Here is a 23,648-nt window from a genome sequence, read left to right as displayed (position 1 = left end):
GCTCTACATACAGCTGACATTCCCTCAAAAACTAGAAAGATGGCCTCCGATTAGGGAGCCGTGTGCAGAGATTCCCCAAGGTGGCAGAAAAGGGGGAAACGACGCCTTGACATTACCGAAGCTGGCATGTTTCAAATCCACTCCCTGCTGCTCAGCGAGGCCGCCAGATTTTCATGTGTAGCAAGAAAGATCGAGAAGGAGCGCTTTTCTGCTCACTGCCTGACTAGCTGGAGTTGGAGCTGGGTTCCGCGGAATGCCAAAGCCAGCTATGAAGGACGAGAAGCTTCATTCCCAAAGAATCGAGCTCCCAGCGGACTATGGGTTCCTGAGCAAGCTTCTCATGCAAATGACAGTGCAACTGAAGGTTTGCCGAGAGTATGGAAAGTGAAATTTGGGAGTTTAATTACAATCAGAATAGGATACATGAAACCAACAAGAAAATACTTTTTATGATCATCAATTTTTGAGATTGAAAACATCCCCCAAATTTTGGAAATCCAGCTTATTCCTGAGAAACATCAACCATCACAAAAGGGTCACTCTGAACTACTCACATTTTATAGTAGAAAACAGAACAAAGTTCCCTGGACGGCCTTCCTTTCTTCTGTCTAAAAGGTGTTCATAAACAGGGTCTTTTCATAGTTCAAAAGAAAAACAAACAGCTCGCTTTCTTAGTCGGTTGGCCTGTTACTATCACCCTGGGATGTGGTCTCTCAATGAGAGGGTTCAGGGCACCGAATGCGACCAGAAATCCCCAGAACACCAGCGGCTACTTTACTTGTTGTTCCAGGAGGACAGAGGTGTTAGTCTTTCTATGGGGGTCGGGCGGGGGTGGGGGGTGTCACTCTCCCGGGATTACTATACCAGTCAACGGTCGGGAGGGTGGTGGTGGGGACATGAAAAAGCAAAGGGGAAGGGGAAAGAACAAGGTTCTGGTGAACAAGCCACGGCAAGGCAGAATGGTCCAGTTTGACACACCACCCGCTACAAACTGCAAACATGCACACCCAAAACTAGAGGGAGAAGCAAAGAGCTCGTCAGGGACTCGGGGGGGGGGGGGGACAAAGGATGGTAACATGGAACAGCAGACTCGCCCATGGACATTTCTCACCTTCCTAATACCAAAGATGTGTAATTAAAAAGTTGCTGCTCAAAATCGTATTGAAAACATATCTAAAAATAGGTCTGTAGTCATCTTAAAAATAAAAGATCACTCCTCAGATAAGAGGAGTGAGATATTATCAGATACCAACGCTTGAGGTATCTTTGATGTGTACTTGAAAAATGGCCTGGCAGAGAAAGAGGTGGGAGGGAGGGACAGACGGAGGGAGAGAGAGGGACAACTCTGAGTACGACGGGGAAGGCAAGAGAATGGGGAGAACCCACTTTCGAGCCGGTGCTTCTCCATCCCAGCAGTCTCGGCAGGTCCACAAAGGAAAAAAGTTTGGCTCTCTTCCAAGAGCATTCTGAAAGTCATCTTTTAAACTCAAATATAAGACCCTGTGGTCAGAGACAGCGAGTATCTCGGAGCTCAGGGGACGAGGAAGCAAGGACTGCTGAGGCTGAGTACCCACCCGGTTCAGCACGCTCCCCAGGTCATTCTGCAGGATCACCCAGCAGACCGCTATGACCAGGCCTCCCCCACAGCACCCATCGCTTGGACAGGCCCGTTGCAGGAGTGGCAGAATCACCCGGGGGGCTCAGATACAAGGGGACAGCGGGCAGTGGGACGCCAGCAGGGAGGGAGGAGAGGAGAGCCCCGCTGCTTCCCGAGGACTCCCCCCTCAGGTGGGGCCCACACTTTCTGCACAGATGTGCTAAGTGAAGGACCGGGAAGCGGCACTCGAACATTAAAGACAGAAGACATTCGTGCCGGAGGAAGGAGGGGGAGCAGGCCAAAGTGGGTCTCAGAAAGCGTGGCAGGGTGATGCCAGCAGAGCTGTACAAACCACGCTCTAACCCGAAGGACAAATGTCTCGAGGGACGAGGAGAGTGGCTCTCGCCATTCTCACCCCCTCTGACGTGTGAAGACCTGAGACCCAGACTCCTGCAGCTCTGAGCCACAGAGGGGAGACAGGGAGGGCAGGCGGGGGGTCAGGACGTGGACAGTGCCAAACCCACCACACCTGTGTCACTTCCCCAGACTTCCCAGCCAAGCAATTGTGGGCAGGTTGATATTTGATTTGGGATTTTAAAAAATGGGGGGTGGGGTGGAGGGAGTGTGGGGAGGCTAGGTTTTCTCAACTGTCTTTCTCAAATGACTACAGAAGCCAGAGTTTAACTGTTTTCCTCTGTAGGCTGCTTAGGTCTACGGAAATATGCCAAGGACCTTGGATGGAATCTGTGTAACTGGGAAGGGGGACAGGAAAGAGGGAGAGGAAACAGTCAGATGAAGCTCATCTGCGCATCATTTGGCACCCAGAGCAAGGAAGAGGGGGACTTGGGGGCTGCAATGGGACTGCTGGCTGCCCCTTCTGTCCGTTCGTTGTTGATCTGATGGGCCCAATCCAGTGCGCCCGGCCTTGGCGCTGCTGCTCTCCTGCCGCTCCTGCAGGCGGTCAGATGTCCATCTCGAACTGAGCATCATCCCCTAGGAAGAATCAAGACACAGTTTAGAACAAAAGGCAAGGCCAAGCAGCTCGTCATTCTTCCGATGGAGGGTCAAAAACAGATCCAAACTCTCCTGTTCCCTGCTGCCTTAGAACAATTATGTGTTTGCTTTGGCGCGTCTTTTTTTTTTTTTTTTTAAAGATTTTATTTATTTGTCAGAGAGAGAGGAGAGCGAGCGAGCACAGGCAGACAGAATGGCAGGCAGAGGCAGAGGGAGAAGCAGGCTCGCTGCCAAGCAAGGAGCCCGATGTGGGACTCGATCCCAGGACGCTGGGATCATGACCTGAGCCGAAGGCAGCTGCTTAACCAACTGAGCCACCCAGGCGTCCCTTGGCGCGTCTTTTTAACGTGGAAAAAAGAATGGCACTCAACCCGCAAGGAATAGGATCTGGGAAAGAAGATCCAAGTGAAAACCCGCCCAGCATCCCTCTGGCTGCAGGCGACCCCACTGGGAGCTCCTTGCATCTATCATGCTGGCAAACTCTTCTGGAGGCTCTGAACTTCAGCCCTGCTCTCAATCAACACTTTGTCCATGCAAAGCTCATTTGGAATTTGAGAAGGCAGAACGCTGGCTCCCGCACAGAGGTCGGGGGGTACGACCCGAGGCATACCTCGGGAGCCAGCCACTTCCACCTCCCTCTTCTGCTTCCACGGAAACAGAGTGGCTCATTACTCAGTGTGTGACACACACACACACACACACACAGAGAGAGAGAGAGTGTGTGTGTGTATCATAGGCAGTCCTGGAAAATGGGGAAACAAACCCTATTCCCCCTGCACCACAAAAAGGACATTCTTCTTGTAAGAAAGAGGTCTATTTCTGAAGGGCAATGGAAATGAGGTCTGTTCAGTTCTGTTCTGTGTGTTACTCCCAGTTCAGTACAGCCCAGGCTGGAAAGGACTTGAGGGCTGGTTCAAGGACTAATCTAAGAATTTCCTATGCCCTGAGTTTGGATTTCTCCCTATTCCCGGATTAGATTCACCTAAGATTTAGAACCTAGGGTTTCCAGAACATTTCAGTAAACCTTGGTGATGGGAGCTGCTGGGAATCTTAGAGACCTATACATGAATGTTGGTTATAACTGAGGAATCAATTTTCAACCTGTAGCCGACTGACACTGGAATTCCCAGGGCTACCCACTCGGCCCCCCAAACACTTACCAACCGCATGCTTCCTGTCATGATTGTTCAAGTTATTCAAATTGTTTACTTCTACTTTGGAGTCTTCAATTAAGGTGCCAGGGCTGGTGACCCCTGGGATATTGGGCAGATGGCAGGGCGGGGTCTGAGCCATGGGAGAATTGCGACGATCCAACAGAAACTTTCGATCATAAATGATTCGGGTTCCTGGAAAACAGGGTTCAAGAGTCTGAAACAAATTAAGGGGCTTTCAGCCTACAATTATTACCCAGGAATTAATTTTAAATTCCATCAAAACCTAACCCTTGAGGGTTCACAGTCCAAACAAAAAGGATAAGTTCTACCCTTCCCGCTTGGGACCAGGCCCCTCTGCTGGAGGAGTGCCTTTTCCTCCTCTTCCACTCCAGCTTTAAGGCTCAGCCCCAACATCACTTCCTTTACAGAACACCTTAAAAAAAAAATTCTTTTCCCCGTCCTACTCCATACACATCGCCTAGTCTAGGTCACCTGTTTCATCGCTTTGCTTCTCTAAAGCCTGTGACTTCCTTATGCCACAACTATGTCTCAGTTCTATGTGACCTTGGTTCTACCATTTAGAAAGTTTTTTTATTATTTTTTTAAGATTTTATTTATTTATTTGATAGTGAGAGACAGAGAACACAAGCAGGGGGAGTGGGAGAAGGAGAAGCAGGCTTCCCGCTGAGCAGGGAGCCGTGTGCCCAGGACCCTGGGATCATGATCTGAGCCAAAGGCAGAAGCTTAACAACTGAGCCACCCAGGCGCCCCCATTTAGAATGTTTGTTTGTTTGTTTGTTTATTTATTTATTTATTTTTAAGATTTTATTTAGAGTTAGAGAAGAGTACAAGCAGGGCAGAGGAGCAGAGGGAGAGGGAGAAGCAGAGCCGGATGTGGGGCTCCATCCTGGGACTCCAGGACCATCACTTGAGCCGAAAGCAGATGCCAACCAACTGAACCACTCAGGCGCTCCTAGAAAGTCTTAAATAAAGTAATAAACATGTGAAAAAAAAGGCACCAATAGATTAGATTGCTGCCTTTAAGTTGAAGGGTTTCCAAAGGCACTGAGACAAACATCCTTCCCAGACAGAGCTGTGGTAGAAGCTGGAACCTTCTCTATTTTATGAAACAATCTGCATGCCAGTAAGTGCTACCAGAGTGTTTTACAACAATCCTTCTGAAGAGGGCATCTGACCTAATGAATAGTTAAGAAGACCTAGTACTGCTGCCCCTTCTGTTGTCCCAAAGTGACTTAATGGAGCTCACCGAGCAAACCAGTGTCCACACCAGAACGGAGCTCCTGGTGTGCGGACTTCCAGCGCAGGCCTCACCGCACTCTGTCTCCGTGCCCGGGACGTCCGGAGTGAGAGCACAGTGTTGGAAGTGAAAGAGTCGGACGGTAACCACCACTTACACACAAACACCGGGGTGAGCGGCACATGGGCCACCCCGCTGGCCCCCAAGCGCTGTTTCTCAAGAGGGACACAGCAGGATGGCCACAACCTTACTGCCCCCTTGGGAGGGCGACAGACTGGTAGAGGTGGCTTCTGTTTTTCGATTTCTAAGTCTGCCAAGGCTTGAGTGCTTAGGTGTTTTAGAAACTAGGTAATCTGTTCATTTTTGCCCATAGAACAGAAATAACGCAGTTTTAAAAAAATTACACGAGCAGGCAGGTCCTATAATCTAAGTTCATTTCAGAATAATAAAGGGGGCCTCGCTGGTAGTAAAAGGAGATGCTGGAGAGGATCATCTCTGAAGGACAGCATGGCACAAACCAGGTCAACAGCTCTAATCCCTGATGCCCGCCGGCTCATCTATTCCAAAGCCTAACTGAGAAGCGAAAGGCTGAGAGGGAGTCTCTGACTCCTAGAGTGGGCTACAATTAGCTTCCTGTATTTACTATTAGAATAACTGAGAGGCAAAGGCCCACAGCCCATTTACGATAGGACTCACACCGTAAACCTAACCTTAGCAAAGCACCTGGCATGCCTCCCTCCAACCCCTGGAGAACCCCTAAAAAAGCTGGAAATCATTCCTCCCCAGCTGAAAGAAGACACAAGTCTTAGGTCCTGTGTCCAATATAATTTTAGGACAAGGAAAGTAAAAAAAAAAATCTACCTTCACCCTCTTTGCTTTGAAAAATAAGAACTACAGTAACAACTTAAAAAGGCATCTGGAAATGAGGAGGAGTGAGTCATTTTGGATAGCAGAAAACAGTTCAACTTTCCAAAAGTGAATAACGTGAATTATTTTGGGTGGAAATTTTTCTTGTACAGATTTAAAAATTTTTACCACCTTCAACAGGAAACAACCGGACCCTTGCTTGATAAACTGGGGTCACTATTCTGAAGATCACTTCATGAACTGTGCTGTGGCCTACCGACTATGGGAGCCTACATTATTTTCCCTCCACTGCACAGAATTTGAACAGCCAGCACATGCCCCTTTCCTCATTGTTTCCTCCCTCACTGTTAGGCTTAAGAACTCCCCTCTTTTCCCAAGTCTCAGTCAGCTCGGGCTGCCACAGCAAAATACCACAGCTTCAACAGAAATCTATTTTCTCAGTTCTCGAGAAGCCCAAGACCGAGATGCCAGCATGGTCTGTTTCCGCCGAAAGTTCTCTTCTGCGTGTACAGCCACCACATTTTCAATGTGGCCTTAGGTGGGGCAGGGTGGGGGGCGAGCTCCCTAGTGCCTCTCTTCTAGGGGCACGAATCCATCATGAGGGCCTCATGACCTCATCTAAACCTAATTATATCCCAAGACCCCAGCTGCAAAGATCATCACATTGGGGATCAGGGCTCCAACTTATGAACTTGGGGAAAGTGGGGGGGGGCACACAATTCACCTGTCCTAACCTGATGCTTCTATCCTTGTAGGGACTTTGCAATCAGCGGTACCCTTATTAGGACACTATGTAAAATGAAGAGCAAATGGGCTGAGGGGCCTGATGGCTTTCCAGTGAATAAAGGGAAGGAGCTTTCGTGGATGGACTTCGCATATTTGCTGTGTCACCTCCAGTTCTGTTCGTCACTAGGTTTCAAGAGTGAAGTTTCACTGTCAGATGTTCTTAAACTAACAATCAGCTTGCAAGTCAGAACAAGATTATTCTTACTTCTGCAGTATGCTAAGCCTGGAACTCTGGGGAGGAGACAGTGAAAAACACAACACAGGGGGCGCCTGGGTGGCTCAGTGGGTTAAGCCGCTGCCTTCGGCTCAGGTCATGATCTCGGGGTCCTGGGATTGAGCCCCGCGTCGGGCTCTCTGCTCAGCGGGGAGCCTGCTTCTTCCTCTCTCTCTGCCTGCTTGTGATCTCTGTCTGTCAAATAAATAAATAAATAAAATCTTTAAAAAAAAAAAAAAGAAAGAAAAACACAACACAGGGTAAAAGCAAGCTTTCTATTTCTAAATTATATATTAGCAATAGCATATGCATTAAAGAACTATAATTGGACCAACTAGGAAATAAGCAGTAGAGAGTCTACCTAAATGTGTGAGGTCTAAAGGAAATTTTGGAGAACTTCTGTGACTTTGCAGAGGTGATAAAATCCATTTTTTACAGCTTTATTGAGATGTAATTCACATATAGTTCAAAGTGAGTAATTTAGTAGTTTTTAGTAGATTCACAGAATTGTACAACCATCACCACGATCAAGTTCAGAACATGGCAACCATCCTCCAAAAGATAACCCACACACATTGAGCAGTCCCTCTCCAACCCTGAAGCCCCAGAAAACCACTGTTTTCTGTCTCTACAGATTTGCCTATTCTGGACATTTCATATAAATGGAATCATACGATATGTGATCTTTTGTGACTGCTTCTTACACTTGCATATGTTTTCAAGGTTAGTCTATTTTTAGCATCTTTCAGTGCTTTCTTTCTATTGTCAAATATTCCATTACATGTATATGTCACATTTTATCAAGTAATCAGTTGATGGGCATCTGGGTTATTTCCACTCTGAGTAATGCTGCTATAAACATTCATGTACCTGTCTTTGTGTGGACATATGTTTTCATTTCTCTTGGGTAAGAGCAGAATTGCTAGATCGTATGATTAACTCTGTGTTTAATCTTTTGAGCAACCACCAGACTGTTTTCTAAGGTGGTCGCACCATTTTACATTCCCACCAGCACTATGTGAGGGTTCCAATGTATACACATGGCAGCCGACACTTTCTATGTTTTTTTATTGTAGCTATCTTATGAGTGTGAAGTGGTATCTCACTGTGGTTTGATTTTTAAGTTTTTATTTAAATTCCAGCTAACACAAAGTGTAGTATTAGTTTCAGGTGTACAATATAGTGAGTCAACACTTCTATACAACACCTGGTGCTTATCACAATAGGTGCACTTCTTAATCCCCATGACCTATTTCACCCCTCCCCCCACCCACCTCCCCTCTGGTAACCATCAGTTTGTTCTCTATATTTAAGAGTCTGTTTTCTCGGTTTGCCTCTCTCCTTTTTTCCCCTGTGCTCATTTGTTTTGTTTCTTAAATTTCACTGTGGTTTGATTTTAATCTGCATTTCCCTGACAGGTAATGGTGTTGGAACATCTTTTCATATGCCTATTGGCCATTGCAATGGACATCTTCTTTGGAAAAATGTCTATTCAGATCCTTTGCCCACTTTTTAGTGGGTTGTCTGTTTACTACTGAGTTTTAAGAATTCTTTATATTTTTGAATACATGTCCCTTATTCATATATGATTTACAAATATTTTCCCCTATTCTGTGAGGGGTTTTTTTGTATTCTTTGAAGCATAAAAGTTTTTAATTTTGACAAAGCCCAATTTATGTCTTTTTCTTTTGTTGCTTGTGCTTGGCACCATACTCAAGAAACTATTTGCTAACCAAGGTCGTAAAGATTTGTGCCTATGTTGTTTTCTAAAGATTTTATAGTTTTACGCTCTTACATTTAGGTTTTCGAGCCATGAGACCCAACTTCAGTTTTTGGGTGTGGATATCCGGTTATACCAGTTTCATTTGTTGGAAAGACTGTTCTTCCCCCATTGACTTGTCTTGGCACCCTTGTCAAAGATCAAGTGGCCATAACTGTATGGGTTTTTTTCTGGACTCTAAATTCTATCTCATTGATCTATGTTTATCTTTACGGCAGTACCAAACTGGCTTGATTTGTAACAATTATTAAAATAGGGCTATTTTAGGTCTCTTAAAATTCCTTATTAACTCTGGGATCGGCTTGTCAACTTATGCAAAGAAACCAGCTGGGATTTTGATGGGATTGTGCTGACCGTGTAGATCTGGGAAATACAGTCATCTCAACAATGCCATCTTCCAATCCACGCATGGAGAATGCCTTCCATCTATTTAGGTCTTCTCCGATTGCTTTCAACGTTTTGTAGCTTCCACAGTGTAAGTGTTGTGCTCCTTTCATTAAATCTATTCCTATATATTTTATTATTTTATGTGATTAGAAATGGAACTGTTTTCATTTTTGCATTGTCCACTGAAAGTGTATAGAAATACAATCGGTTTTTGTATACCATTCTTGTATCCTGCAACCTTGCTAAACTCAATTAGTTCTAATAGTTTTTTTGTGGATTCCTAAAGTACATTTGGTTGTGAATGCAAATAAAGCAAATTAATTCAGAAGAGAAGACACTCTGAAGAACCGGAGTCTTAAGGGTCTTCACTAAGGTTCTCAAATATGGCCAGGGAAAATAGGAATACAAAAGGATAGCATTTTAGGTGTTTGGATTTCAGATACCTGAAAGCTAAAAAAAATTTCATTGTAGCAGATACAGAGCAAAAATGGGGAATCAGCCTGTCAGCAACTGAGGATATACATTGTGATTCAAAAGCACCTGACCATTCAAAAAATCAAAACTACTCAAAGAAAAACATTAAGATTCGACTATAAATAAAGTGGCAAGAAAAAACCCCTTTGTTTCCCTTGTTATATACCGTGGTTACCATGAGATTATGTTTATTCCAAGATAAAAACAAAAAAAAAAGCGCTACAATACTCAAAGTCTCTTACACACGTGTATGCAGAGACATCTATTTTCTAAAGCAAGAACTTCCTGGTAATCCACATTTCATCCAAACAGCCCGCCACACTTGTCAGGCCAATTTCATGTCAACCAATGCAGCCACAAGTAACTAGAAAGGAGTTAATATAAATTCCTGAAGAAGGAAAACAAAAAACCATACAAGAAACCCATACCTTGAATATAACATATTAAAATGGGCTGCGAGGCGCCTGGATGGCTGTCGGTTAAACATCTGACAGTTTGATTTTGTCTCAGATCAAGGTTTCAGGGTTGTGAGATGAAGCCCTGAGTGGAACTCTGTGCTCAGCAGTCTGCTGGAGATTCTCTTTCTCCCTCTGCCCCTCCCCTGTGCATATGCTCTCGAGAAATAAGTACCAAAAAAAAAAAAAAAAAAAAAAAAAAACCAAAACACGATTTTGATCAATTGACAGAGTGTTTATAAAAAAAAAAAAAAAGGAGTTCTGTTTCACCTTGACAATGGATGCTTTTTCTTCCAGTGAGTTTTCTACTTCCTTTTCTATGAAAATAATCATGTCCCTTGGTTTTCTATTGAAAAGCTAAGAACCGAAATATCATATATGCTATATACCAGATTTCACTGTGATCAAACTATAAAAAGAGTGAGGAAGAATACTTACAGGAGAGTATGTAAATGTTATATGCCCTCCCTGATACTGTCAAAATAATGGGGAAGTTGACCTACCAGGGAATTAGAGCCAGAAGGGATGGTACAATTTTATATAGCAGAGAGCTAAGCTGACAGATTGTGACAGAGATTTTGACTCTATTATTCTATATTTTGAAGAGAGCTATCAGAAGAACCGGTAACACAATTTACAAAAACTGGTAAATGGAGAGGAGCGGAAATGAAAGGGAGAAAGTAATGAAAGTGTTTGAGGTAACTCATTTTTCATGATAGGGAATTATCAATTGTATTATCTAACGTTAACAAGCCAAGAAATTATGGTGCACATGTACATACAGCACCAGAAGTAACCAATAAAAGCACCAGAAACAGAAACCATTAAAAGTAGTTGTCTACTGGCATTTTACGTGCTTCTGTTTTACTTTTTCCATCTTACTTTTTTTTTTTTTTTTTTTAAAGATTTTGTTTATTTGTTAGGAGAGAGTAGGAACATGGGCAGGAGAGGGAGAAGCTGATTCCCCGCTGAGCGGGGAGCCCAATGTGGGGCTCAATTCCAGGGCACTGGAATCATGACCCGAGCCAAAGGCAGCTACTTAACCGACTAAGCCACCCAGGTGTCCCTTACCATCTTATTTTTTAAATGTGCATATATTACTTCATTCTACGTGTTTGGATTTCAGAACAAATAAGAACTTTAAAATTTTTTAACATTAGATATTTATAAATTTTCTTCATGCCTTAATGACCAGATAGATAGATAAATCTAATACCTTGACCCTATTGCTTTCTAGATGCTGACACTACCAGGAAATCATGAGAGTACAACAGAATTCCTTTGGTGAACGGAAGAAGGGGAAAAAAAGCTCCTACCTTTTGATGAAAACACTAGTAATTTTCAAAACGGCAAGGAACAAGAAGACCAATAAAAGAGGCCCAAAATTATGCTTACCAAGATGGTTAGGTACATAAACAAGGTCATTCAAGACTAAGGGTCTCTTTCTAGACCAAGTAGCTTGGTTTAAATAATTAATCCAGGGATTATGCTATATACATTCAAGAAATTTTATTAACTTCAAATTAAACCACCTAGAGAAAGCCCACTGTCATGTGGTTAACTGAACAGGGTAGTCGTAACTATACTTTCACAGGGTCCCCAGCATAAAGTTCTGTGTAACTATGGCCGCCTCCTATATAGAATTAAGCATCCGCTCATGCAAAATGACAGCTCAGAGCAAGAAACTTCAAGTAACTTGCCCAGACTGCACAGCTTGATTGAGTAAGCTGGTGACAAAAATCTTCCAAAGGCTATAAGATGGACCTACATCCCCACACAAGGGTGCAAGGAGAAAGGCAGAGTGTGGAATTAAATAGGGCTTCCCTCAGTGGACTCTCTCCATCCAAGAGAAAATCCTTCTCAGCAAACCCTTGCACACTCTCCTCTACATCTCATTTGGCCAGAACTGGGTCAGATGCACACCAGACCAGACACTGCGGAAAGCCATGACTGGTAGGCATAGTGCATATCCTGGGGCTTGCAACACTGCCACTTAAAAGAAATGACTGCTTTTTGTTTTGTTTTGTTTTGAAATGTCTGCTTAAACATCTATGCTTCGTGGAGACTCTGGATGAAAAGCAGATTCCTAAAAAGCCCTATGCCGATAACCCCGAGGAAACTAAAAGCTGCCTATGCCAGCCCCCTCCATTCAGCGACAAATCCCTGAAGTGCTAATAAAATCAAGAGGGACAATTTTTACGTCAACGGGAAGTATGACTGGAGGCTCAGGATCCTCTAACTTAGTATGAGCAAAGTACCAGGGCAAATGGGAGACGTCTAAGGTTTGTGAAAAGCCAATCCTACTCTCCTTTGTTTAACTTCAAGTTTCAGTAAGCGGAAGCAATGATCTCCAAGATACTGTCCAAGGATGGCTCCTGGTGCAGTCACTTGGGACACGGCCGTCACAGAACATATGCCTGGGCTGAAAAGGAAGTTGGTAACGACTGTGTTCCTATTCTGAAGGTCTGGTGTTAGAAGAGGCTTAGAGAACATCTGGCAGAAGCCTGTCATTTTAGACATGAAGAAACTAATATCCAGAGAAGTTAAAAGTATTTATGGAAGGGACACATAGCACCCCAGGAGTCAGGAGACCAACACAAAACAGCTAGGGATGCTAGGTAAACCTCGTTCTCCGGGAGTCTCAGCTGCACTGTGAGTTGAAAAGATGATCTTTTTAGGGAGTACCAGGTCCAAAATGGTGTATGAACCACAAACTAATCAATAAATGTCAAAAGATTTTAAGTTTGTCTAGCCTTGACCTTCAGAAAATCTGGGTCAAAATAAAGTACATCAGGGGTGCCTGGGTGGCGCAGTGGGTTAAGCCTCTGCCCTCGGCTCAGGTCATGATCTCAGGGTCCTGGGATCGAGCCCCGCATGGGGCTCTCTGCTCAGCGGGGAGCCTGCTTCCTCCTCTCTCTCTGCCTGCCTCTCTGCCTACTTGTGATCTGTCTCTCAAATAAATAAATAAAATCTTAAAATAAATAAATAAATAAATAAAGTACATCAAATATATCCACTTCTTTTTTTTTTTTTTTAAAGATTTTATTTATTTATTTGAGTGGGGGAGGGAGGGAGACAGAGGGAGAGGGACAAGCAGACTCCCCGCTCAGCAGGGAGCCAGACACGGAGCTCAATCCCAGGACCCTGAGATCATGACTGCCCCTCCCCCAAAGGCAGATGCTTGACCAACTGAGCCACTCAGACGCCCCTCAAATATATCCACTTCTACTTGGGCTTGAACATTTATCCCGAAATAGATCATCTCTACAAAAATGCCTTGCTCTAATTCCAGGAAAAAACTGACTGGCTCTGCCAGGTTGCTGACTGTGTCCTGGATCAATTCTTTGGATTAGATTTCACAGACGTGGTTACGCTCTGTCTGTAATACTAATAATTAACGAAGGATCACTGCTACTGGTATGGGGAAAACATTCAGATTCAAACCTGGCTTTCATTTCAACTGTGTTTCTTCCAAACTTCATCCAAATTTCCCTGCTCTTGGGCACTTATTTAAAAAAATAAAAATAATGCCTACTTACTAACATCTCCCACTTTTCACATAAGGAACTTGAAGTCTAACAACAAAGTTTTGATGAGAGGCAAGAGTCTACTGGAGAATCCCTGGTCTAGGTCACTGTTTTTACCTGCTGCCTATTTGCGATTCTAGGAATTTATCTGACCAGAGAATAGTTTCATTTCAACCTAAAAACAGCCTGACTCGAACATAAAGTCTCTGGTGGTAACATGGGCTCCTCTGAGGCCCAAATGATTAATTATGCATCTTAACATGAAGAATCACAACCTCTCACGCTTTCTGAAAAGTGTCTCTTAACACCTAGACAGCAATGGTCTACCTTCACCAGTAAATAGGTGGCAATTTTGCTATAAACAGCAGGCCATTTCTAAAATAATTAGAAGTGAATGAGGCCAGTATTACCTTGATTCTAAAACTAAAGACATCATAAGAAAAATACAGACTAATACTCCTTATGAACAGAGATGCAAAAATCCTCAACCAAATATTAGCACAGCAAATTCAGCAACACATAGAAACAATTACATCCCACGACCAAGTGGCATTTCTCCCAAGAATACAAGGCTGGTTCAACATCCAAAAATCAATTGACATGTATGCCATGTCGACAGGATAAAAAACAAAAATCACAGAACCAACTCAGTAAGTGGGGGGGGGGAAGCATTTGACAAAATCCAACCCCCTTTCATGATGGAAACACTCAACAGACTAGGAATAAAAGGGAATTTCCTCAAACTGATAAAGGGTATTTATGAAAAACCCACAGCTAACATCTTACCTAATGGTGAAAGACGAGATATTTTCTTAATACTGAAAACAAGGCAATCTTCACACTATCTTGCCACTTCTGTTCAATACGGTACTTAAAGTTCTAGCGAGAGCAATTAGGCAGGAAAAAATAAAAGGCACTCAGAAAGAACAAGGAGACATACAACTACCACTATTTACGGATGACATGGTCTTGTCTACTAAAAAACCCATGGAACCTACACAGATGGAATTGCCTTCTCCAGTTCATTTGTCCTTGCTTGTTCAAGTTTCTACTTTCTTAAAACACTCAATGACTAGAACAGCTTCTGTTTGTCAGGGCATTCATCCTGAAGATCTGTATGATTTTCTACTTAGAAGTAAACTCTCAGGGATTTCTGAGCTTTTGCCTTCAAAGAATGGCCTGAGAACACGTGCAGGGGACCTTTAAAAACTAGCCACTCATGGGATGGACAGTTGCTGCCTGTTAAAACACAGGTTCTAAGGGGCTTTCACAAAATGGGAGTTCCACAAGGAACAAATCTGAAAACGGAAGTCTAGGCCTTGCCTATTCAATAAGGTGAATGACTGCAATTCTCAGCTGACTTTTGTTCTATTATAAATGGAGTAACAAAAATCTTTTAAATATTACACTGTTCATCAAAAGACTCGGAAGCCAAGAAAAAGTTCTGCTACTCACAGGCTGTCTTCTCCAACCAGATGTACTAGCTTACCCCACATTAACTGCACATTTTTACACACACAATGAAGCCTACAATGCAGCCAAACTATGCAAGACTCCTCTTCTTCTTCTTCTTTTTTTTTTTAAGATTTTATTTATTTATTTGACACACAGAGAGAGATCACAAGTAGGCAAAGCAGCAGGCAGAGAGAGAGGGAGAAGCAGGCTCCCTGCTGAGCAGAGAGCCTGATGCAGGGCTTGATCCCAGGACCCTGAGATCATGACCTGAGCCAAAGGCAGAGGCTTAACCCACTGAGCCACCCAGGCGCCCCTTCTTTTTTTTTTTTTTTTTTAAAGTAGGCTCCACGCCCAACATGGGGCTTGAACTCATGACTCTGATATTAAGAGTCACATGCTCTACCTACTGAGCCATCTAGGTGCCCTTTTGCAAGACCCCCCTCTTATAAAATTGTTAAGACTCCAGTCATAAGTCTGAGTCATTCAAGATTAAGAGTCTCTTCAAGACCAAGCAGCTTGGTTTAAATCATGAATCCAGGGACTATGCTATATACATTCAAGAAATTTTATTAACTTCAAATTAAACCATCCAAGTAAGTACATTTGTTGGTTCAGAAGATTTTGGCCTAGAATAAACACAACCCAAGGTCATGGAGTTAGAAATTTCACAGCAGTCAGAAACTGACCTTCCTTCCCCATATCCACATAGAGCTCTATTCATCTCCCAGGGAAGGAACCAGGTCAAAACTTAGAGCACTCCTCACCAATACTCTTATTTTATTATAGGTCACGCCAAGTTTTTTATTTTCCCTTCTTCCTACTTCCTCCTTTATTTCCAGACCTTTCCAATGGCCGACAGGTAATTCTGACCCAATGAACCAATCCCAGCAACTCTCCAGTTGGCAGAGAGGAGACGTAGCAGCACGAATAAGATTTTAGACCATCACAGTTAGTTCCCCTCTGGTGCTCTTGTTATGGCAACAGCACTTTTCCATAGCTGATGAGGATATTATGCAGCATAAGAAAGGCAGAAAGAAAGGCTAAAAGAGTTCTGTTTCTGCTCATTTCCCAGAACACAACATTCCCAGAAGGAGAAAGTTCAGAACTTAAGAAAGGATTAGGTCCCTTCCAGCTAACCAGAGTGTTACAAAAGTGAGGACAACTACAGTAACTTTCCCTTCCATTAAGGCTAGATGTAGCTTCCCAAAGGAAGAACCAAATATCGTCCTCACTCCTCCACAGGCAGATAAAACATAAAATCCAAGGGCATTTTTTTTTTTTTGCCTTGAATTTACTCAACAAAAATCTTTCTCCTCCTCAACAATGAAAACAAGTAAGCACTCTTCTAGCAAGCTGAGAAATCCAAAGGTCAGAGCAAGTGTGTTTCCACCCACCTCTCATTTCCTAAACCATGAGAAGGCAGTTTTGAGAAACCTTCCCAAGGGATAGGCTGTAACCTCTGATCCCCAGTAAACAAAGGACTCTCAAAGGAGAAGAAATTCTAAGTTCACTATGTTGTGAATGTCCCTGCCCAGTCTGATCACTTAGGGCATTGAGCACATCAACTGTTATCCTGGAACGCTGCAACATGTGCATGACACTCCAAAAGGTTTCCAGAAGTTAAAGACAGGACATACTAATCCCCTTCCTTCCCACTAAGTAGAGATTTCCAACGCAAGCTTACTGACTATCATTTTTCCAAATGTTTTCACACCTGAAATGTATGTTAGCATTGGATTCTATACTTTGTTGTTGTTGTTCTAGAACAAAAAAATCTCAGTCCCCAGCCCCCTTCAATATTTTAAGATCACTGAGCAAGGGCCGCATTTCCTCTTTTGTCTGTGGTTCTCTTTAGTGCAAAGCACTGCACTAGGCCCACAAAACTCACTTAAAATACCTAATCACATTAATTCAGGTACCTGAAGGAGAGACCAAATAGCAAACTATCTTTTCCTGGCTCAATTACACAGTGGCAGAGAGAGGAATGTAACAAGAGAGATGAACAAACCACCACAGAGGGGAAAAATTAAATCAGTAACTACTGTGCATCTAAACAGCACTGAATTAATCGTGATTAAACCCAAGCCCATCAGTACTGTAGCCTACAAACACATTATGTAAGTCCTCGAGTTAAAAATCCAAAGATTACAATCTGCTCTACCCATAAATATAAGTTCAATATCATAGATGAGCTAAGATGACAACTATTTAAATCTGAAACAAAAGACTGTGTACAGAAACTATCTGGAGACAGGTTAAGTGATGTTCGAGAAAGCAGTAGTGACTGTACGTTGGAAGGAAGGGTAAATGAATCAGTATCATGGCAGAATCTTTCCAAGCATTTCAGGAACTAATCCAGACTATGAGACAGGTTTCTATCTTTAAAGCAATGCTTAAAGACTATGCCCTTATTTTAAAAGCAAGGTAGCTTGGCTGTTTGAAATACACCCAAAAGGTACTCCTTCTGTGGCTCTTCTGGCAGGGGAATAATGTTTAATGTATAGCTAAAAGTTTAGTTCCTTTCCCACATAAGTAATAGCTCAGTGCAGTTGTAAACCATGATATGTTCTCAACAGCTGGCAGCGTGGGCATTTACTGGCCAGTGCCACCAAGAATTCTGCAGAAAGTTACAAACCCCTTCCTATCACCTTGGAAAACAATATCCACTTCTTAAAAGCTGTCAGATCAAGTTCAGGACAACTGTATCTGGAGCAGATACTGGTCTGCCAAAATCTTTCACCATCAGAAAGCACAATGGCGGCATACTCGGGGGCTGGCCTTGAACAGATCAGGTCCGGAGGGAGGGCTCTCCAGTGAGGCAAGCCACCACACCAAAGCCATCCCACTGTCCTGCAAAGTTAAAGCCTCTTGAAGCCCAGCTATCCAAAAATATTGGTGAACTTCTGCTTGGGTCATTTTAAAGTCTTTCAAGGCAGCCACCCCTCCCCGTCCTGGACGGATTCCTCTGTAGAGTGGCCTGGACGGTTTAATCTGCAGAGCTCTCCCCTCAGTTTTTATCCCTTGTTGTTGGCAAGTCTTCCTACTCTGTGGGCCTTGCTGTTGTGCAATCAATTCAAGGATGGCTGGGCCTAACTGCACCCGATTGGTTGTAGTACAAGCTGGTGAGCCCGGCCCACAGGAACGAAGCTAGCCATCTTCTTCGCCAGGGGCTGCCAGCAAAGTTCAACCCTCTAGGAAGAGGCCACCCCAACACCAAAAGAACGCAAAGTTCCCAAGTTAAAATGAAGAACCAACCCCTTCAATAAGGTCCCACAAGATCCCTCCCCAGTCTCCTCCCTCTGGAGAACAGCCCAGTCAGCGGACACACAACGTTTGAGTTCCCTTTCCCCAGACCAACTCAACATAGGTCACCTCCACTCCAGTGTTCTTCCCTGTAAACAGTTCCTGGTCACACTTGGAAAAGCAATGCTCGGGGAAACTCTCCCTGCGCTGCCCGTTCCCCAGAATCGAGAAATCCCACCCATCCGGGTGCCCTTCTTGACAACGGCCCTCCTCATCTATCCCCAAGAGCGTCACCGCCAAAAACCTATCGTTAAAGCTGCCAGCGCTCTACTACCCCCACGTCTTCTCCCTTGGCTATTACTTGAATATTATTTTATCACTCTCATTCTCTCCCCCAGCCTAGGCCTGGGGACTCCCCCCGCCCCCGCCCCTCGTGGGGCCTCGTCCAGCAAGTAAACAATGCTGTCAAAGCAGGATAACGCTGGGCGAGGCGTCCAAACTCTGCATTCCAGCCTCCTCCCGCTGTTCTAAAAGCAGCAAAACAAGTCATCGCAGAGTCCCAGCAGCGAATTACTCTGCCCAGCTTCCTTTCTAAAAAGGCCCGGGAGAGAGCTCCAAAGTCAACCATTAATGTGCACAAATGCACGACATGCAAGAGGCAGAGGTAATGCAGAACGAGAGCAAGGCCAAGTGCAAGACGAATTTGCCCAGGAGGCGGGGGTGGGGGGTGGGGGGAGAAAACTGGGTCGAGCGCAGAAAGCTGCCACGAAACGGGAACAAGGGCTTTTCCCCCGCCAGCGACGGGAGAGCCACGTTCCCCGAGTGGGCGCGCGCTGAAGAGTTGCAGCCAAGAGAGAATGCGAAGTTAAGGTTCCGAAAGCAGCCTCCCGGGGGCTTTGGCGGAGCTGGGGGAGGGGGGTTCTGGCGGAGCTGCGCGGGCCGAGGTGGCCCCGCTTGGACACGCCCTGAGTTAAAGGCCCGCGGTGGGAGGCAGGCGGGGACGCGGCGGAGGAAACGGGCTACAGGCTCCGGGCCGCGGCGGGGCGGCCGGCGCTCACCTCCCGGCGTGGTGGAGAAGAGCGTCCCCCCGGGCGTGGTGCAATAGTCATGAGGTAGCTGCGCGGCGTCGCTGATGGGCACGGTGCGGGTGGGGATGGCGCGGCTCTGGCTGGGCTGGTGGCCGCTGCCGGCGGACGAGGACATGGCTCTGGGCGCGGGCTCTCGGGCTTTGTCCGGCGGGCGGGCGGGCGGCGGCGGCGGCGGCTGGGGGCCCGGGCTGCTGCAGCCGCTCCGGCGAGCGGAAGGGCGGGCGGGGCTGGGCGCGCTCCGCTCGCTCCTCGCTCGTTTCCTCTCTCTCCCTCGTCCCGCTCCGCTCCCGCCGCCGCCCTCTCAGCCGCCGCCGCCGCCGCCGCCCGATCCTCCGGCCTCCGCCAGCAGCCCCAGCAGCAGCAGCAGCGGCAGCAGCGGCGACGACGACGACCGGAAGCGGGCGAAGGCGGGAGCCAGAGGGAGTTCGGGGAAGCGGGTCGGCGGAGGTGACGTCGCAGGGGGCGGGGCGAGGCTGGGGGCGGGACCGCGGGCGGGGAGGGACTGAAGCCCAGCGGGCTGGCTAGTCTGGGAAGTCTACGCCAAGTGTTTCTGACTCGCGAGAAGGTAGGCGCAGAAAACTTAGGTGGGCTTTTTCTTTTTTTTTTTTTCCTGGTTGCCGGTTAGCACCACTTTACTTTAGCCAACTTCTGTTTTCTAGCCATCCAAAAAATGTAATTTTACTTTTAATTGCCCCGTATTAAGTGTAGGTGATAAATGCTCCATGTATTAGAAAAAAAATCAGAGCTGAAAGGTTAAACCACTGTCTCCCAGTTTCCAAATTCTATTTTCCTGAGGGGTCCACTGGTACCAGCTGTATACTCGTATATCCCTCCAGAAACAGTCCCTACATATAACATATAACATACAACATTATATGCAACATATAAACATTAAGGAAACAAAGAGATTAATAGCTACCCGTGTCATAAGGATGAGAACTGTGTTAGAAAGGAACTGAAACACAGGGTAAGGGTAAGAACCCGAGGTACCTGAAAAATCTCGATTTGGAACGCTAGTGTTCCCTCTTAAGGGTTCTCAGACTTTTCAAAGTTTACATTCCTAAGAATTATTGAGGATCCCAGCTTTTCTTTGTGTGGATTATATCTATTGGTAATTACTGTGTTAGAAATTAAAACTGAGAATATTAAAAATGGTCATTAATTTATAAAGTAATGTCATTACATGTTAACATATTTTTATTTTAAAAATTGTATTTTCCAAAACAAAAAGAAATTACTGAGAACAGTGACATTGTTTTACATCTTGGCAGGCATTTTTTTTTTTAAGATTTTATTTATTTATTTGACAGAGAGATCACAAGTAGACAGAGAGGCAGGCAGAGAGAGAGAGAGAGAGAGAGAGGGAAGCAGGCTCCCCGCCAAGCAGAGAGCCCGATGCGGGGCTCGATCCCAGGACCCTGAGATCATGACCTGAGCCGAAGGCAGCGGCTTAACCCACTGAGCCACCCAGGCGCCCCTTGGCAGGCATTTTAAAGTCTGCTTCCTAGAAGACAGTTGGAGCCTCACATCTGTTTCTGCACTCGATCTGTTGTGATGTGTTATTTTGATTCAAGTATGTGAAGAAAACCCAGATTCACGCAGGTATGCAGTTGAAAAGAGAAACCCTCACAGAATCTTGGAAAGAACCTCAGGGAACCCCTCTCCATCCCCCAGGGATTTCCAGACCATATTTTGAGAACTGCTGCTCTAGGTAGCATTGTCTCTGCCCACAACATACCCAAAATGGAATTGGAAGGAGAATCATGGGTACCACCAACGTAAGTACCCTCATTCCCATTTTTTTGAATAAGGAAATTGAGGCTAAGAGATATTGAGTGTTCAGCCCAAGTAAAACAGCCACTACCTCACTACCGAGAGCACCAAACAATTACTTAGTAAAGACACAAGCAAAAGAACTTAACATAGGGAAGCAAATATTGTGATTGGTGGTCAGGTTGGGCCAGAGCATGACATGGAACTGATTTTGTGGTGAGTGTCCAAGAATTCAGGAAAAAGAACCTCCTGCCTACTCTGCAGTGTGGAGGTCCCCAGAGTTGAAGGGGACTGAGCTCAACCTTGGAAGATTCTGTGGTTCTGTGGTTTTGCATATGTCAAGACAAGCACAGGGTGCCTGGCTGGCTCCTAGGTGGTAGAGCTTGCAACTCTAAGTTCCAACCCCACCTTGGGTGTAGAGATTACGTAAGTAAATAAATCTTTTAAAAAGAGAGAGAGAGAGAGAGAAGGAGGCACTTTCTAGAGGAAAGAAAAGCTAAGATACTAGTTTACATCTGTGTAAAGCTTGCCAAGTGTGTGATTACAACACACCCCCTCCTTGATCTCTCTTTGATTATAGATATTGGTGTGTTCTGGGAAGAATGGGGAGATCTTTCTGGCCAGAGATTGGGTTGGAATATGAAATGAAATGAAGTAAATAAGGTTGCCACCAGGGTACAATTTTGAAATTGTAGAGGCAGAGGGTGCCTGGGTGACTCAGTGGGTTAAAGCCTCTGCCTTTGGCTCGGGTCATGATCCCAGGGTCCTGGGATTGAGCCCCACATCGGGCTCCCTGCTCGACGGGGAGCCTGCTTTCCCCCACTCTCTCTACTGTCTTTCTGCCTACTTGTGATCCCTGTCTGTCAAATAAATAAATAAAATCTTAAAAAAAAAAAAAAAAGAAAGATGGGGCACCTGGGTGGCTCAGTGGGTTAAGCCGCTGCCTTCGGCTTAGGTCATGATCTCAGGGTCCTGGGATCGAGCCCCACGTCGGGCTCTCTGCTCAGCAGGGAGCCTGCTTCCTCCTCTCTCTCTGCCTGCCTCTCTGCCTGCTTGTGATCTCTCTCTGTCAAATAAATAAATAAAATCTTAAAAAAAAAAAAAGAAAGAAATTGCAGAGGCAGAGATAGGGAAGTATCAACCGATTTTAATTCATTTTGACAGGCTGCCTGGAGAACAGAAAGAAGCTCTTCCATTAACAGCTGGGTGACCCCAGGCAAGATACGTACACTCTCTGAGCCTCATCCATATAATGGAGATAAATAACACATCACCTCACTGAGTACTCCTGTGAATTAAGCATATAAAGGGTTTAACAATTGTCTCCTAGGAAGGGCGTACTGAGGAGCGCTGGTGTCTTCTTTCCCTAGATAGAAGGTATCATAATCACCTATTCTGGTTTCTGGTTTGAAAATAAACGAGTGTGTGCACATGTGCATGTGGTTGTGTATGTACATGTATGCATGGATTTCATCACCTCTAGAGTACCCTAAAAAAAAAACCAAAATGCTCAACTAAGTTTTTCACACCCTTTCTGAAAACTTGCTCTTTTCTTGTGTAACATCTTTATTGAAATATAATAATTTACCATCAACTTTATCCTTTTAAAATATATAATTCAGGGGCGCCTGGGTGGCTCAGTCATTAAGCATCTGCCTTTGGCTCAGGTCATGATCCCAGAGTCCTAGGATTGAGCCCCGCATCCAGCCCCTTACTCCTCAGGAAGCCCGCTTCTCTCTCTCCCACTCCCCCTGCTTGTGTTCCTTCTCTTGCTGTGTTTTTCTCTGTCAAATAAATAAATAAAATCCTTTAAAAATAAATAAAATAAAACATACAGTTCAGTGGTTCTTACTAAATTCACAAAGTCATTCAACTATCATCACCACTATCTACTTTCAGAACATTTTTTCACCCTGAAAAGATACTCGGTATCCATTAGCAGTTGCTCACATTAACCTCCAACCTCCTCAGCCCTAGGCAACCACTAATCTACTTTCTGTTTATATAGGTTTCCCTACTTTGTGACTGGTTTCTTCCATTTAGCACATTTTCAAATTTCAACTATGGGTAGCACATATCAGTACTTTGTTCCTTTTAATGGCTATTACAAATTGCACTGCTATGAACATTTGTGTACAAGTGTTGTATGAGTATATGTGTTCAATTCTCTTGGTTATATACCTAGGGATGGAATTTTAACTGTAGCCTTAACCACTTGGAGAACTTTCAGGCTGTTTTTCAGAGTGGCTGCACTATTTCACATTCTCATAAACAGTGCATACAGGTTCCAATTTCTCCACATCTCTGCCAATACTTGTTATTAGCTGTCTACCTGATTATAGCTATCCTAGTGGGTGTGAGGAGGTATCTCTTTGTGGTTTTGATTTGCATTTCCCTGATGACTAATAGTATTGAGCATCTTTTCATGTACCTATTGGTGTTCCAGAATATATCTTCTTTGGAGAAATATCTATTCACATAATTTTCCCATTTGAAAATTGGGTTATTTGTCTTCTATTGAGTTTTAAGTGTTCTTTATAAATATTCCAAAAACTAGAACCTCATCAGATATATGA

At 44.6% G+C, this 23,648-nt stretch overlaps 1 protein-coding gene across 1 annotated transcript; it reads right to left on the bottom strand.

Annotated features, from left to right (window-relative positions):
• Positions 1-380: 380 nt before the first annotated feature.
• EIF4EBP2 (eukaryotic translation initiation factor 4E binding protein 2) lies at positions 381-19,677 on the bottom strand. The gene is made up of 3 exons (XM_047701927.1): positions 19,270-19,677; positions 3,772-3,957; positions 381-2,590 (listed from the first exon to the last, which is right to left on the bottom strand). The coding sequence occupies exons 1-3, from the start codon at positions 19,412-19,414 to the stop codon at positions 2,559-2,561; spliced, it is 363 nt and encodes a 120-aa protein (XP_047557883.1). The 5' UTR covers positions 19,415-19,677; the 3' UTR covers positions 381-2,558.
• Between the last annotated feature and the right edge of the window lie 3,971 nt (positions 19,678-23,648).

This window comes from Lutra lutra, chromosome 14 (genome assembly GCF_902655055.1).
Source record: "Lutra lutra chromosome 14, mLutLut1.2, whole genome shotgun sequence".
Lineage (NCBI taxonomy): Eukaryota > Metazoa > Chordata > Mammalia > Carnivora > Mustelidae > Lutra > Lutra lutra.
The sequence above is the reverse complement of the archived record's forward strand: the minus strand, read 5'-3'. Positions and strand labels throughout refer to the sequence as shown.

Coding starts and splice junctions, on each gene's coding strand:
- EIF4EBP2 (XM_047701927.1), bottom strand. CDS start 19,414: ATGTCCTCGTCCGCCGGCAGCGGCCACCAGCCCAGCCAGAGCCGCGCC. Junction 3,958..19,269: donor CTTCTCCACCACGCCGGGAG/GTGAGCGCCGGC, acceptor CCTGTTTTCCAG/GAACCCGAATCATTTATGAT. Junction 2,591..3,771: donor TGACAGGAAGCATGCGGTTG/GTAAGTGTTTGG, acceptor GATTCTTCCTAG/GGGATGATGCTCAGTTCGAG.